This window comes from Castor canadensis, chromosome 8 (assembly GCF_047511655.1).
Source record: "Castor canadensis chromosome 8, mCasCan1.hap1v2, whole genome shotgun sequence".
Lineage (NCBI taxonomy): Eukaryota > Metazoa > Chordata > Mammalia > Rodentia > Castoridae > Castor > Castor canadensis.
This window is the reverse complement of record NC_133393.1, coordinates 138,340,012-138,357,734: the sequence shown is the minus strand read 5'-3', so window position 1 is coordinate 138,357,734 and position 17,723 is coordinate 138,340,012. Positions and strand designations below refer to the sequence as shown.

At 37.0% G+C, this 17,723-nt stretch overlaps 1 protein-coding gene across 10 annotated transcripts in view; it reads right to left on the bottom strand.

Annotated features, from left to right (window-relative positions):
• Mybpc1 (myosin binding protein C1) overlaps positions 1-17,723 on the bottom strand; it is an 80,587-nt gene that overhangs the window by 32,897 nt on the left and 29,967 nt on the right. For 7 of the 10 annotated variants that reach the window (XM_074084226.1, XM_074084233.1, XM_074084227.1 and 4 more), the window contains exons 8-16: positions 17,409-17,526; positions 15,718-15,769; positions 13,589-13,645; positions 7,915-8,081; positions 6,989-7,121; positions 5,065-5,189; positions 4,097-4,202; positions 2,754-2,920; positions 1,160-1,322 (exon numbers count right to left, since the gene is read on the bottom strand). In XM_074084226.1, the coding sequence (XP_073940327.1) occupies positions 1,160-1,322; positions 2,754-2,920; positions 4,097-4,202; positions 5,065-5,189; positions 6,989-7,121; positions 7,915-8,081; positions 13,589-13,645; positions 15,718-15,769; positions 17,409-17,526 (1,088 nt within the window). The remainder of the gene's footprint in view (positions 1-1,159; positions 1,323-2,753; positions 2,921-4,096; positions 4,203-5,064; positions 5,190-6,988; positions 7,122-7,914; positions 8,082-13,588; positions 13,646-15,717; positions 15,770-17,408; positions 17,527-17,723) is intronic. The other 3 variants (XM_074084231.1, XM_074084234.1, XM_074084235.1) reach the window with 1 other exon arrangement.

The following is a 17,723-nucleotide window of genomic DNA, read 5'->3' as shown; positions in this document are numbered from 1 at the left end:
AGTGGCTCAAGTGGTAGATCGCCAAGCAAGTGTGAGAAACTGAGTTTAATCCCCAGTGCCTCCAAAAAGAAAAAAGAAAAAGAAAAACAGACAAAAAGAAGCTTAATTGGCTGGACACTGGTGGCTCACGCCTGTAATCCTGTCTACTTAGGAGGCAAAGACAATGAGGATCATAGTTCAAAGCCAGCCTCAGACAAATAGTTCATGAGACCTTATCTCAAGAATACCCAACACATAAAAGGGCTGGTGGAGTGGCTCAAGTGGTAAGAGCACCTGCCTAGCAAGTGTGAGGCCCTGAGTTCAAACCCCATGCTGCCAAAAAAAAAAAAAAGAACTTAATTGGCTTCAATTCTGGAATTGGGAAACTGCACATTCTATCTATAGATAGGAAAGAACTGAGGAAATGAGGAACACAGAACAAAAAGATTATTTTAAAGTTTCTTTCCTTGTACAGTTTACAGCAGAGGACACTTCTTTATCATGTTAACACTGGCCCCCTGTATGGGGGATTTGGCTATTCTTTCTTTCTTTCTTCTTTCTTTGTTTTGTGGTACTGGGGTTTGAACTCAGGGCCTATACCTTGAGCCACTCCATCAGCCCTTTTTTGTGATGGGTTTTTTCAAGATAGGGTCTCACAAACTATTTGCCTGGGCTGGCTTCAAACTGTGATCCTGATCTCTGCCTCTTGAGTAGCTAGGATTACAGGCATGAACCAGTGGCTCCCAGCCTTTCTCTGACTTCTGTTTAACGTTGTTGTCAGATAAACATCTTAGTTTGGGCATCGTGATGAGGAACTGCAGCCTGAGTGACTCCATGTTGGTTTGGTCTATTGGGCCTACTGCAAAAACTCAGTCAAAATCAATAGTCTTGGGTGACTCTTACTTAACATTGGTTAGGGACAGTTGACACATTTGATCAGGGCTTCAACTACAATTCAATATCATTTCTCTAATCTCGGTTTATATGGAACAAAACCAGATGTCACAGTAGGACATGATATACAACACAGAAATCACGTTTTTACTACTTGGAAGCAAAGAATTACTAATAGTCATCTCCAGTGGCTACTCTCCAAACAAAAGTTGCATGAATATGCAACTTAGGAAGTGGAGAGAATGGACATGGGGACCAACCTTCACTTGACGATCACTTTGCTTACCTTCCTTTGTGGACAACCTTTAGACGGTCACTCTCCTGAACAGGGAGGCCATTTTTAGTCCATTTTCCTGATATGTTTTCAGAGATTTCACACTTCAAGCATATTTCTTTTCCAAGTTTTACAGTCTGGTCAGTCAGAGGTGTCATAATCTTCAGAGGTTTCACTATAGAGATAAAAAGCACCATAAAGGGCAAACCCACACTTTAGGCAGGCCAACATGGTGACATTTCACAATGCATCGTCAGTTCTATTACAATGCTTGTTTTGAAGACGAGAATTTGTTCCAATGCAATTGATATATTACAGGAAATTAGCATGTAACGTGCATTTCACATTTGATTACACATGATTTCATTCCTGAGAAGAGCTGAGTGAATGCAGAAAGCTGTACCCAGACGAACTGAGCCAGACAGGAATGCACAAATTGCACATGTGCAAACCTTGAACGTCTACCGGTGACCTCAGCTCACCCATGAGAAATAAGCCACTTGCTCACATCTGAGGTTGCAACTAAATGTCTGCTTTCAAATAATCCTCCTACGACAGGCTAGCTCACAAGCTACAACCCTTCCAGCACCACTTCTACAAGCAAATTTCAGGCCTTTTTCAAGGTAAAATGCCATATTTATTGCCATCTTTGTTAACCATTTACCAGGGGTAATGCCATGGCATTTTTTTTAATGAGATTCTTCTCTTCATTTTTAATGTATCACATTAAAAGTTCTTTGAGTGTTATGCCATAATCCCATTTTTCAATAAGCCCTGTGGCTTTGATTGCAGGATTTTGCACAGCATAGTGATTTTTTAGATATGCCTGTATTGAACTGATGTAATTTCTTTTAATGAATACAAACATCAGGTAAGAATATGTGTATGTTTGAGAAATTTTTTGATAGTAAACTAAAATGGCCAAATTCCATGAAGCACCTGGAGTCTAGTGAGATGACTTCAAACTCCATGATGAGTGGTCTTATGAGCTGTAACTGAACTGGCAAAGAAGTAGGAAACAAGATGTCTGCTGTGCATGTACTCCAACCCTCTCAATATTTTTCTATTTTAATTCTCACAGCAAACTTGAACAGATTCTGTCATTGAGAAATGAATGCTATTGGAGAACACTGAGCAAGCTCATCCATTGTCTTTGCCTCTGAAGCCTATTAGCAAATACATTTTTACTCATTAGTGGAGCGTCCTCAATTGCACCGCTTCAGTCTGAGTAACTCTTCTCATGTTAAATGCAATGGCATGTTTCATGATGAGTGTTGAATGTTTATTTAATGAATAAATTGCAAACACTGTCAGGATTTAATACCACATCTAAGTATTTACCACCTATTTTTATGGTCTTGGATAACTCTTCTGGTGGTGATTCTTTATTCCCTCTCTACTATTAATTGAGTAAGTAGTAGATTCCTTTCTCAGAGACCTTGAGTGATCAGACACTCAGCTAGAATGGCATATGTAATTTAATATGTAACCTTACATATTAAAAATGCTACAAGTAGAAGTCAAAGAGAGTGAAACCTTCGTAAATCTGGATTAACAAACGCATTTGTAAGCTGATTTAGAAGACGTCTATAGAAACCTTACTTACGGTCAACGCTAAGTTTAGCAGACGATTGTCCTCCAGTGGTCATCACTGAATATTCTGCGCTGTCGGCCTTCGTTGCTCCTTCTATGATCAAAATATGTTTTTTGCCATCAACTTTAATTCTGTATCTTGATTTTGGACCAGGGACGATCTCTTCACCATTCTTAAACCTGAGTTGATACAGATTATAAAAGTTTGATAAAAGAACCTTCAGGAACTAAACATTGCTGGTCCTATTTAATGCTTTATCCTAGTACCTTGCAGAGTTTCTGGAATGATCCCAGACACACAAGAACAATTTGTTGAATTAAAGAATGTGTGAGTCAGGGGCTGGCAGAGTGGCTCCAGCAGTAGTGCACCTGCCTAGCCCCTGAGTTCTGCCAAAAAAAAAAAAAAATATATATATATATATGAATCAATGCATCTATCAATGGATTCATATTGTAACAAGTATTGTCTATAATATTATGGTGAAAGAATGTGAATCATCGCTTCTCATTCAAAGCCACTGAGATGAAGATGTTAAGAGTGGATGTTACCCTTTCTGAGTTCTTGACACATTTTAAAGTTAGTTGTGATTCTAGATTAGTATGAACAATCTATTCTGTACATATTACTACAGATTCTCAGTGTGTATTTTACTATACTTCTTGACATAACATTTCATTTTAAGATTTTGAATCTTCAGTTTTTAATTTTGAGGTTACTCACAGGGAACATATAAGAAAATGCTCCCCACTGCCCTCCCCCGCCCAAAAAAAACTTTTATTTTTTAAATGTTTTGGTACTGGGGGTTGAAACCAGTACTTCATATGTGCTAAGTGTGTACTCTTCCACTGAACTATACCCCCAGCTCCAGCTCTTTTTAATTTTTAAAAAAACAATTAGTGATTCTCAGTCTAAAATATTTTTATGAGGTGTTTATAACAATAAAGTAATAAGGATTTAAATGAGAAAGATATAAATATGCTTTCCATTTAAATTACATAGTGAAGAGAAGCCATAGAGGACATAGTGAAAAGAAGCCTAGTAGACAGACAGATGAAGGGGATCCACAGTCTTTGGATTTAAATAGACTTGGTAACTTGAGTGATCCACTTATTAGTAAGTGCCTACCTCTCTATGGGTAAGCGCGCTTACCCATATAGATTTCTGGATTTATTTTTTCAGTCTCGAGGAAAAGAACTCCAAGATCTTAGTATAGCTTTAGTTATCATCTCTATTAACATGAGTAATGCTGAGATTATTTTTATGTTTAAAAGCCATTTGTATTTCTTGTTCTATCAACTATGAAGGCACATTTTTTTGTCTATTAAAAATGGATGGACATCAGGAAAGCTACTTACCATTTTACATTGGCATCATCTTCAGACACTTCACATTCCAGTTCCACTCTCTCCCCACAGTAAGCATTCAGATCTTCCAGCTGTTTGGTCACCATAACTGGAGGTTCTAGTATGAGAAAAGAGGAAATCAAGATCGTGAAATAGCCAAAGCCTGTTTCCTGAGCCCTGATTGGTTCGCAGATGAAAATCCAACAGTGGGAAAATACCCTTCATGAGTCACAGGGTGGTAAATAGGTATGTTTTTCTGTCTGATCTTAGCAAAGTAAAGCAAACCTGGGTAAGTTCTCCCAATCTTCTCAGAACTCTCCAAATCAAATAAATAATTCTTCTGGAGAGTAGATAAAATGTGCATCAAATATTCATCCTTCAGCAAAGAAAATGGTAGACGTTTCTGATAAGGAGACTATGTAACACTAAAGGTTTATGACTTGGGTTGTAGAGGGAGGATTGAGATTAGAGTTGTCTGAGTGACACATGGCTTCATTTGACCCCTTAGCTCTTACACTGTCTTAGTAAATGTCAACCATTGTTGCTGTCTTCTTAATGAAGCTGGTTTCAAGAGCATCCTACTTGTGATCTGCTAAGTATGTGAAATAAGGATTATCCAGGAAAGTTAGCTTGACCAATTTAAAGTCAGCTATCTAGTTACAGCTTCAGAAACCATAACCAGAATAATTATTTTACAGAATAGTGCTTGGCTTGAGTCAAAACCACAGGTAGCTTCACTCAGTAGATTTTGTCTCCCCTCAGCTTTTCCATCCTCAACAAGCCTGAGGCCTAATTAGGATGCAGTAGAGAGAAGCGCACCCCACTAGTGCCAGGCCTATCCAGTGGTCAAGCCATAACATTGTCAGAGGTGCTACCATGTCTACTCTGGCTCTGAAGAGGTCACCTTGCCTTTCATTTTGATCACTGCTCTGGGAAGAGTCGTTGGTTCTCGATGGTTGTAAGGAGAGATTTCATTTTACCTCTTACAAAAAGCTCAGTAGAACACTTCTCATCACCAGCTGTCACATAGTACTCTGAGTCATCTGTCAGTGAACAGTTATTGATAAACATGATTCTTTCGCATCCTTTGTGTTCAAAGATGTATCTGTTTTAAACAGGAGAAAGATATACAGAGTCTGAGAACTTGATTTTATTCTTTTCTTTACTGCTAGCAAATTTGACTTATACTCTGATAATACTTGAGAGTAAGGGATATAATTTTGATCTTACATTCATGTAACATGTTTTATCTAGTTTAATTAACATCAAACAAAAAAACAGTTTTCATATTTATGACACATGTGTATTGACTTATGCTATTTAAATGCTATTCTTATTTTTTTATATGAAATTTTTATTGCAAATACAAAACAATTTTTACATATTTGCTATTTAGTTATTTTAACCCACTATCGGAGAATAGGGTTGGTTGAGTGTGTCAGAGACACTTTTAACTCTGTATGTTCTTTAAATGGCAATTCATGTACTTTATCGGAGGGGCAGAGACTTGATCTTACTCATTGTCATGTATTGCCTTCATTGCCTAGACACAGTAGATTTTATAGGGTGAATAAATGATGGTGCAACTGAAGCAATCATATGGCCTTCATTACTAATATAAGCAGTAATTTGTGTAGAATGTAATGGTCTCTTAGATAGGTGTAAGACCTGGCATGATCACATCACAGTTATCTATTACAGAGGGTGAATATGATGGATGTTTTTGTATTGATGTATGAAAATAGAACAATGAAACCTGTTAAAATTGTTCTAAGAAGAGGGGCGGGGGTCAGGGACAAAGAGGGTGAATCTATTTAAGATACATTGTAAGCACATATGAAAATGTCACAATGTATCCCCCACATACAACAATTATATGCTAATAAAAAAAGAAAGCTTTTGAGTATTTGAAAACAGAAAAGTAGAAGACAACCAAATTTAATTATCTGTGTTCTGGATTGTAGAGGAACACATTAGAATATTATAATAAACAAGAAAAAACAGGTTTGAGAATTCCTTAAGTTGAAGGCTTCAAGAACAAAGTATTTCAACATTTTCTTGTAAAGCTAACCAATTAAAATTATGTTCTGGTAAATCCAGGGCATCTTCACAGATTTTTACACTAGGTGTAAACATTACATCACAAAGTCACTCTGTTGGCATGATCACATTAAGAAACTGGAAACCACCTAATTGCACTCCAGACGTGACAGCATTCCAGGATTAAGTCTCTTATCAATGTACACGTGGCTCTTGTTAACTTAAAAAAAATATTGTAGTTGAAAATCTCTTGGGCTGAGGAGGATCTCTGTAAAGTAGTTTCATAATAGGCTAGAGATACCATCAGACACCAGGGATTAGTTTGTCTCCTTCCTTTGGGAGAGGGCCAAGAAACAATAAAACACAGGCTTAGATCTGCATTTCGTTAGTTCTCAACATCAAACAGTTCTATTCAGATGCAGTGCTGTGAATAAGTGAATTGAATATAGAAGATATTCAATCATTATCAAATATAGATGCTATTTTGAAAAAAAAGCAAAAGTCATCTAATTATGAGATGTGATTCTCAACTGGCACAACAAATATGTACTTCAAAAAAATTAAGTTTTACATTTCAAAAATGGGAGAAATTTGGCCATGTTCTGGAATAATGGCATGTAACCTGTAGTGACACAGAAGCTTATTTGGGAATCACTTGAACAGTCTGTTTAGAATTAAACATAAAGGAAAGTATTGTTCATATAACACTATGATTTTAAGAGTTCCAAATACAAGAGACTTCAACTTTTACTGTCCCTCATATGATTTTACATCATAAATGTATAACTAACACTTCCTTTAATTTTCAAAAACTAGGTCAAATTTGTCTCTACTTGTCACTGGTCACGTGCAAAGCCCACTTACTTGGTGCTGGGTCGAATTTCTTGACCGTTTTTATACCATTTCACCTCCAGCTTTGGGTCAGCCAGTTCCACAACAAACCTTACTCTGCCTCCTTTATCAACCTGATATGCAGGATCGAGAATTCTTGAAAAAGCTGGTGGACAGAAGAGCAAAAGTGTGTTTATGTGTGCATATGCTCCAAATGTAAACAGTCAATGTAATGTGTACATGAGAATAACTGAGTCTCCGAGAAGAAAAGGTCTTTTATAGTTTAGAATTATGCTGACTTATATACGATAAGATGGTTTAAAATTTTAAAGAGAATTCACGTTTTTCAGGGAACCCTAAGAAAAGAATAGTTGAAGAAGCTTTAAAAATGATCTAACTCTTCTGCGAATGCATTCAAATGAAACTGCACTTTAAGAATTCGCTTTAGTAATATAACAATGAAACCTGTTGACATTGTTCTAAGAAGGGCGAGGGGACTGAAGGAGAATGGTGGGGGGCAGTGAATCTAAGATACATTGTAAGCACATATGTAAATGTCATAATGAACCCCCTCTGTACAACTAATATATACCAATAAAAATTGTAAAAAAAGTATTTGCTTTAGTGTGATTACTATTAGGATCACTGGGATTATTTTCTCCCTGCTCCACTGAAAATTCCTAATGGCGGGGATGGGTGGGGGAGATATTCAGTACCCTATTCAACTTCGGACGAAGTACTGTAAATCTCCAGGTCACCCTAAACCACTGTCTGCTACCCTCATAGCCAGTGATGTAAGGGGCAGTGAAATGCTCCACCTGAAGCAAAAGGTAACCAGAAGGGTGACCCTGCGTACCCCATTTAGCCCCACCCCAAGCAGGGTGAGCGAGGATGAAGCGTGGTGTGAAGGTCAAGGTCACGTCCTTGAGCGCCTTGGGCTGGCCCCCCGGCGCGCTCACCTGCGCTCTTCTTCTCCACCCTGCGCATGCGCTTGAGCCGCCTGAGCATCCCGCGCAGGTCGGTGATCCCGTACTGGAAAGCGATCTTTTCATACTCATTGGGGTTCGCGTTCTTCAGCAGCTCCCACACATCAACCTCGGGTTCCTCCTCCTGCTGCTTCACCTCCCTAACAGGGGAGAACCATTGCTTAGTTTAGTAGCTGCCCTGGCTCTTAAAGGAAAGGAAGGTCGGGTGTGATCCCCACTTTTGGCTTAAAATCTTAGGCGAACTCCTGCTAAGTAGGTCAAATACGTGCGCTTAGATGAACACTTTCGTTTTCCTAGCTGAAAGCACAGTTTTAGGGGGAGCAGGACATAGGATATATCCTGAAAATATTTCACCCTTTTTTCAACTTGTAAAGACTAATTGAAGGTGAAATTTGGGGGAAACAGAAGAGTTTTCACTTAAGGTACAGATTTTGAAAAGTGGATTAAGAACTAAAAGATTTAATATTGGCCTGTGAATGAAAAATAATCTCTTTCTACACTTTTGGCCTGTGCAAAGACTGCACTTCAAATCTTTTTTAATTCTGCCAATTGCATTTTTCCTACCACATAAGTAAATAGTGGGATTTTTAATATTAAAAATATTGAAACTTCCATGAAGACTTTTTTGTTTTCTTTTCATATTTTGTGGATAGTGATGCTTTTAAGAAAGAAAGATTTTGGTGCTGGGGGCGTGGCTCAAGAGGGAGAGCGCCTGCCTAGCAAGTGTGAGGCTCTGGGTTCAAACTCCAGATGTTTTTCTAAACTGGCTGAGGAAAAGAAGAGTGGGGTAAAAAAAATTCTCTCACATTTCAGCTTAACATACTGTCTTGAATTTTTTTTTGGAAGCAGAGTGAAGTTGAAATATAAACGTGTAAATGTTAAACTGTAAAGCAAACGATTTAGGGTTCTATGAACAAGAGCAAAGTAATCTTTTAGGGCAATTATTCAAAATTATAGTGCCAAATTTTGATCACTGGCTGAAGAATGTATAGAACATTTAAAGAGCATATATGACTAAAATCTTGTAAGACTTAAAACACACTTATTTCCCCTTATTTCAAAACTGCACCATGGCACCAAAACTCAACAAACATTTTATGAAAAGTAACTTAGTCTAAATGCAAAATGTAACTTAAATTTATTGTCTTCATTGGCTAAATAGTCCTGCTATTCTTTAAATTTAGTTGACTATTTGTATCAGGTTAATTTGGAAATGTTACAGTGACCACTTACAGTGACTGATGCTGGTTTGGATATGATTTTCTGGACTATATCAGTGTGAAAATGGATTCATGCTATCACATTAAGGACTGATGACTACATCTGTTTGCTTTGTCTCATTAGTTATACCTGTTTCCAAGTGTCTTCTTTATACTCATACAGACTATGAGAGGGAAATATTGGCTTATGATCACAGATAAAGTATTTGGGAGAAGGTAGGAAAATATAATGTTAGCATAGAGTTTAGGCAAGGATAACTTCTAAATATCTAATTTCCATTTTACATCATCATTAAGTCTTTCTGCCCAGTGGGGTGGGGGTTATTGAGGCCAATGTCCTGGGAAAATGGAAGTCAGTGGTCTGTCACTAATCTCGACAGGAAGGGCTAGACAACTCCATTAGGAAAATGTGCCTCTGAAGCCTCAAGACATAAGCATTATTTTCACCTCATTGAAATAAGAATGTACCTGTAATAACATGGGGAAACTGAAAAGCTTAAGGAAATTGCTCTGAAATGGGAATGCTGGCAATAGTTTGCCAGAGCCACTAAATCTACAGACTGAAAGCAACCTGTGCTTCAAGTACATCTTTTAAAATATTGGGAGAATTGCAATTAAAATGTGTGTATGTACACATGCATATATTCTCTGTGAGATATGTCCTCAATCTAGTACTAATGCTTTGGTTTTTGTCACATTCCAGGCTAAATGTAGTCCCCAAACTTAAAAATTATGCCATATCTAGATTGTGTTAAATTTGTGTTCTAATCAAGGAGAATTACATACATACACATTTTAAGTATCCTCCTGACATTGGTGGAAAGATTTAAAGATGTCAAACTAGATATAATTTAAATAGCTAACAAGAGGCACAGGTCAATACTGAGACAGACCTAGAACCATGGAGGGAAAATTTATATGAAAGAACCCAGTAATAAATCAGTTTTGTTGATAGAGTCATAAAACCAATCATCCCCACCATTTTTTCATTTAAATGCCAAGACTCTACTACATTCTTTATCAACTTTCACATCAGAAGGGGAATGACCTCTTGCCTATTTCTTTTTTCTTTCTTTCTTGCCATCACTTAATTGTAGCCTATATTGTAAATGGGAGCATTCATTTATTCATTTTGTACTGAAATGTGAGGTCAAAGCTCTCACCTGCAGCATTTCCTTAACTCATCTAGAATGTATCTTTACTTACCAGATGGCTGTACGTGGCCCTGTCTGCATGGTTAAATTACAGTGAGAAGAAAAAAATGCAGATTTCTGATTCCATCTTTGGGATAGACCTGTATAATATCCACAGTACTTTCATCTACATCAAAATTTCTATAACTTGGTGATCCTAGTGAATGATAAAGCAGTTGTAGAAATTTTATGTAGAATAAGACTTTTAAGTATTTATATAGGTCTAATCCCATAATAAAACAGTGAGCAAAAGATTTGCCCTGATTCATCTAATGTCTATTTGAAATCAGCTGTTAAGCTAGTTTTGATCAGAACAGGAAGATTTTTTTTTTTTAGAACAGAGATACTGCTCATAAAGATATTTCTTCTGATGAAAATTTTGCCACACACTCTTAAAGAAGTAGAAATGGTAACCATGTGTCATTACCACAATGAAAACACATGCAATTCACAAATTAGTAAGAAAACACATGACTTCTGAAGTTGCAATAGTGGATTAGTACAGTACATTGAATAAACAGTGTTAACAATATAATTATGAATCAAAGACTTAATTAGGGGATGTAAAGAAAATGAAAACTGGAGACACATTGGCTGCCTATTTTTTTTCAAATTATTTTCATTTAGTTATTTTGATCATATAATTAGATTTCCTTTATTTTGCAAAATACTGGTAGAACAGGTCTGGGTTTTTTTCTCTCTTTTTCCTTTTCAATCAGAGCATGACAGTTAAAAATCTACTGGCTGTCACATTGTGGTCGATTGATGTGTATGCCTCTTTACGAATATGAGCTCTTTTAAGGAAAACTGAACATTGTCCTAGTGGAAGTACATATTAACTTGTTACATACTATGGACCAGGCCTCTTATACTTAATTTGCCCAATAACTCTATTAAGTTGTTTTTATTCTTCACATTTGTAGATGTGGAAAGGAAGTCTCAGAGAGGACATATATTTTAGCCAAAGTCACATAATTAGTAGAGGGTACAATTAAGATTTAAATCCTTATTTTGGGGGCTGGTGGAGTGGCTCAAGTGGTAGAGCACCTGCCTAGTAAGTGTGAGGCCCTGAGTTCCTGAGTTTGAACCCTAATACTCCAAAAAAAAAGAAAAAAGTAAATAAATAAGTCCATGTTTTTGCCACTCCTTCTTCCCCCAAAATATCTGTTCTTCTATTTCTATGGGCTAGATCCTGGATTGCTTTTCCTCACATCACCTGGCTTTACACTCTACACAGAGAAGGCATTTGGAATTTTCCTGGTTGAGTAATGAAGGCAGGGGAAGGAAAGCCCTGTCTTCCTAACAAGTCAATGCATGTTATAAACAGAAGCACCAGCTTCCAGGGCAGACTCAGGTAGGATTTCTTATTTGGAGTCACAAGAAATGAGTGACTCAGAAAAGAGAAACTTGGATTTGGGCCCCTTCCTGCTCTAATTCTTGTGGGATGTAGGGTAAGTCACTCAGCACCTGCTGGTCTTGGTTTCTCACATGTAGAATGAGGAGTAGACTTGTACAATGTCCACAGTACTTTCATCTACATCAAAATTTCTACAACTTGACAATCCTAGTGAACTATAAAGCATTCATAAAAATTTTATGCAGGATAAAACTTTCAAATATTTATTTAGGTCTAATTCTATAACAGACTAGTGCTCAAAATATTTGCCCTAATTCATCTAATGTCTATTTGAAATAACCTGGAATTGATTAGAGAAGGGAGATCTTTTTTGGAACACAGTTTTGATTACTTTGGGGCCCTTCATAATTTGGAAAATTAATAAATATTATTGAAACTAATGATTACTTCAGATATCCAAAGGAGGAAAGATATATTAGATATCACCAGATCTCCTGATTAATATCCATCAGTAATTAACTAATTACAACTGTTAATATTTCTGTTCTCAATCTAAATGTTGAGTGCTTGGATGAATTTTTCATTTCATTTACTTGAATAAATCCAACCAACTAAACTGAGAATTAACACAAGCCCAATTTGTCACATCTTCATAATTTGTTGTGAAGCACATTTGTATTAATGTCCCTTGAATAACCATGGAAAGCACTTAATGTAATTAAAAAGTGAATGTGAGAGTTGGGTATAGTGATTCACGGCTATAATCCCAGCTTCTCCAGAGGCAGAGGCAGGTAGGTTGAGGTTGAAGGCCAACCTGGGCAAAGTTAGCATAATGTCCTATCGAAAAAACAAACATAAAGAAAGCAAAAAGGACGGGACATGACTCAAGTGGTAGAGCACAAAAAAACTAAAAATCAAAAAACCAGAAAGCTAAATGAAAACTGATATTATAAATTATTCATTTAGAACTGTAGTTTTACTCTGCATTCACAAATTTGCTAGATTAAAATACAATCCCAGCAAAAATCATTTTGTTCCTTCACTACAGTAAATATCTAGTAAAAAAAAAATTGATGTATAACCACATCTAGTGGCCATAGTATAACATATGATAATATATGCACGTAAATGGGTAGAAATCCTCTAACATGGTTGTGTGCTAAATATCCAAATTAAAATTCTGTAAATTATTTTAAGATCACACAGTGTCAAGGGAATGTGAGTGGGCCGATAATTCTAAACATTTATTTCCGGTTTACCACCATGTTTTATTGCTTCTTAATTGTGGGGTATTTTAAACATCTCTGGAATATGGAGTTATGATTAGCAGAGTGTCATAATAAACTACTTGGAACAATTTTTTCTTTGCTTAGCGATTTATAAAATACTGATATATCTTCAAATTAGCAGTGTCTTAAGTTTGAAGAAATACACTAAGTCATAAATTACATATTAAAAAAACTTGCCTCTTAAATAGATAGATCTACTTGCAGAAACTTTCAAGACTGTAAAATTGATTTTTCAGTCAAGTATCAAGCATCAAAGGCAGAGAACAGAGGTTTTGCTTTATTCAATCATGAGAAGAGTCTATTCTAGTTGTTTATGTCTCAGTTTTCAAATCTCATCCCCAACTAAGACAACATGTGAAAACTCATGACACATTTAAAAAGCAAATTTAAAAGCATCAACTATAGTCTTTTAGCAGATTAGTATGCAGTGGTTTTTCTCTTTCTTAGTCAACTGTTAGAGTCCGTAAGCAAAACACATTTTAAGAAGTGAAAAGTCCTTGGAAAACATTCACATTAAACTTGACTTGTCTGGGTGGATGTCTAAAAGATTTCCAGGCGCAGTGCCTCACTCCGTCACTTTGTTCTCACCTACGTTTCAGGAGACCACTAAAGTCAAGTTCCCCTGCATCCTCTTGACCTTCACCACTGTCGTTAACAAAAGAAAAGCAAACCTGGGTTTAATGCTGAACACATACACAACAGTCTCCCCCAAACACTCTACGTATAAAGTATATGCAATTTTGTACTGCACACCAGGACTAATTCAACACAAACTATTTCTTTTCACACAAGTGACATCGTAAGTTTTCTAAGTATGTACTTGTGGAAAAGTAAACACGAGGAGCTTGTGTTACTCTATGGTTTCAGAAGACACAATTTTGTAGATTGCATATATAAAACTGCCTGGATTTGTGTTAAAACTGGGTAACACAAATGCACTTAAGCCAAGCAACACAAAGTACTTTGTTTTTGCAAGTTGGGGGCTCTGGAGCAAACCTGTGTGAAAAGCAAAGGACTTTTGCTGATCTCTGTTGTTCACATAAGACAGAGATTGGCTTGGAGGACAAAGTGTACCGATGTCACATATATAAGTACAAAGCCTTATATTCAAAGGTAACCTCTCTATGTCCATGGATAGATGAATCAGATAGTGTGATAACAACAAAGCATAAATATAGGGACAGTGCAGGGGTTTGTAAAAGATGCATTCCTTTCTGTTTTAAAGACCTTCTCTTGGCATTATGATCTTTTAATTTTCTCGTTAATACCTTTATAAATGCATTTGTCAAAAGTTTATCTTTGAGTTCCTGATGAACTCTTGAAAGTACTTTCCTACAGAGAAATGCATCTTAAATTAGGCATGCAGCCACTGTTGTAATTTCATATAAATCCTAAATAAATCAAAGCTACAGAGCTGACATTTAATGGCACTACAAATTTACTTACATGTTTAATTTTTTAATGAAGATTTTGTTTCCTGCTCTTTACAAATGTTAGTTATGGTTTCTAAGAAAGGAGTCTGTGGGTTAAAAACAGTGTGTAAAACATGTAAGTCATAAGAATGAAACTCAATGTGATTTCAAAACTTCGGGAAAATAGCAGGTATCTGGGGCCTTTTGATGTAAGCACATTTTTATTCTTTTAAAGCACAAAACAGTAGATCATGTCTTTCTCTCTCTCTCCTAAAATACACTTGGATGTTGCATGAGCAGAGTTTTAGACCTATGTGTCTGCTAAGTATGGGGTGAAGGAAGAAGGGAGAAAGAAAGCACGATAGGATTTGAAAGTTTGAACTTTTTTCAAATAAAAAAGTACCATTGACTGATCAGATAACATTCAATATCTTTAAAAAGTAATTGAAGTTTTTGTTTACTCATAATTTTTTGGGGGGAATGTGCCTTTCATTAATAGACTAAATCATTGTTTTATAATAATGAGATGATGTTTCATAATAATCAGGTGTTTTATAATTTGGGATGATTTTCCTTATTTAACATATCTGTAAGCAGACTTGGTGTCAGGAAGAAAAAAAATTACTCTCTTAAAGATTTATATAATGGCATCATTAAATGTGGAAGTCTCAGAGCTTAGAAAAAATTCATTTTTCTTCCTTGACTCCCTGATTTTTGAGCCTTGGCTGTTGCAAAAAAAATAAATCAAATACGTATCTAAATTTCTGCAGTATTTTTAATGCCAAAGATTCAGTGGGCTGTCTATTCATGAGGATAATACGATATTGTAAAGTGCTAACTTCAGTAAGTAGTTATTTGTGGGGTTTTTTTGCGGGGGGCACATGGTTGAGTTGCTCCATAAGTGAGTTCTAGGTGAAATGTAATATAAATAAGAATTTTCTGATATTACTTAATGAATGTTGTATGAAATGTGTCATTTTGCATATCTTCTTTAGCCATTTTGTGGAAAATAATGCAATTAAGGAGGAAGTCACCTATGACTAGCCTGAAAGTGTATCTTTCTAAGATAACCATGAGACCTGCAAAAATGATCTTCCAGTGACAAGGACATTCTAAACACATGCTTAATTGGGCATTAAACTCAAGTGTTTTCTGCAATGCCATGTTTCAGTATGTGATGGGTTTGACTACAGTGAAATGGAGTGTTCTCTTTAGAATACGGAGTATACAGGAAGGGAGGTGCATTTAAAAACCCTCCACTTCCTTTTTATACAAAAACTGTCTAGATTTCCCTTTTGAATTTACCTTCTCTTGAAGGCAGATCTGATGTCAATGTTTGGAGTAGTCCCAGTGGATTCTTTGAAAGGAAAGAAAACAATAAAATAAAAACTCATTAAGAAGGCAATTTTGCATTCAGTTCTTTTATAAGCTGTGGGGAGTCTTCAGATAGAAGAGTGCTAGGTGATGGGGGATGGCTGTCTTCCTAGGGGGGTGGGGAACTGAGCATCACTCCTCATTCTCCCACATAAAGGGCCAACAGAGGGACTTCAGGGGTTACTTTGTTATGTTTGCCATTCCACCTGCCTGCCCACTAGAATCACCCAAGGAACTTAAAAAACATTCTGCTGGAGATTTTGACCTATCAGCTCAGGGAGGAATGCCTTGAAAAGCCCTTCAGAAGTTCCTCAGAGAAATCTGGCCAGGGTAAAGCAGCATGCCTGGGATCACATTCCTACTTAATACAGAAGTCTCAATAGCATCCTGACCCATGATCATTCAGGCCTTGCTTGATCTCTCTCAGACTAGAAACCTCAAGACTGCCTCAGGCTGTCTACACAGATCTATCTAAATGAAATAGCTCATCCTGATGTTAAGACAAATTCAATCCCTCATCATTTCTACCTTTGATTCTAGTCTGCCTAAATGCTGCTGCCTTTTCTTTTCATCTGAGACAGTGTTCACTATAGCCTTGACCTTGCTATGTAGCCCAGGCTGTCCTTGAACTCATGATCCCCCTGCCTCAGCCTCCTGGGTCCTGGGATTACAGACATGTACCATCATACCCAGTACTAAATGCCTCTTGAATACATGAAAATGACTTTTCCTTCTTTTGTGTAACAGCCCTTCCCCTCTCTACCACAAGCCATGTACGCTTGCCTTCCTTAACTCACACACTTAAGCTGGACAGGGCATGGTTTCTGGATTCTTCCACCTGGTTATCCTACTCCAGAAGGGCACCAGGCTTAGGTGTGGTGCCCATGGCCACTGGGATTTGAACTCAGGGCCTCACAGTTGCTAGGGAGGTGCTCTATCACTTAAGCCACTTCACCACCCTCACTCCAAGTATGGAACAGGAGAGAAGTGTAGAATTGGATTGTATACCCCTTGTAATAGCCCCTTTTTAAATCACAGCAGCTTTGTTTGTCTTTTGCAGCTACATTGCATTTTGGTGAATTCATCTAAAGTTTACAATCTTTGTTGCCAAGTCTTCTTGCCCATTGTATAGTTATAAAAGCAGAGTTTTCCCAAACATAAATATACCTCTTTACATTTATCCCTATCAGGGGCAGTACATGGAACAATACAGATAGAGAACTTCCATATCTTACATTAGGCCTGATAAAGCTCCTGGGTATCCTAACATCCTTATACCTTAAGACTTTTCTCCTTATACCTGCATGGGAAAGTGGCCCCAGTGAAACTAGTACATTCACTAGCAGCAAAAATGCCATCATCCCTTATCTGGCAGAGAGAAGGAATACAGATAGCATGAACAAGAGATTCTTAACTATAAAACTTCCCAGATCCCACTTTAAAATTATCCCATAATAACATCATCATTCAGTAACATCATTACTGAAACTACCATAATCAGAAAACACACAATTTTAAAGGAAAAATTGCCTGCCCCCTCAAATCTCATAGTGTTAAATGACATTTTTCTCCATCACTTCCCACCCTGTAAAAGAATTTATTTAGGCAAGAAGCTCTCTTACCGTGCACTTCAAGATCAAACGAACAGCTGTCAAACTTATCCTTGTAGGTGACCTCACACCGGTAGTTTCCTGCATAATTCTCTTTGGCCTTGATAATCTGCATCTCGAACGTGTATGTCTACAACGAAATGCATCCAACATACTGTAGAGCTGTCTTTCAGTTATTTACAAGATCCCTCAGCATTGGTTTAAACAAATGACTGTATCTTTTTTTTCTTTTATTCATATATGCATACAATGTTTGGGTCATTTCTCTCCCTTCCCCCGCCCCCTCCCATGACTGTATCTTGGAGTCCTATACCAGCAGTCTCAACA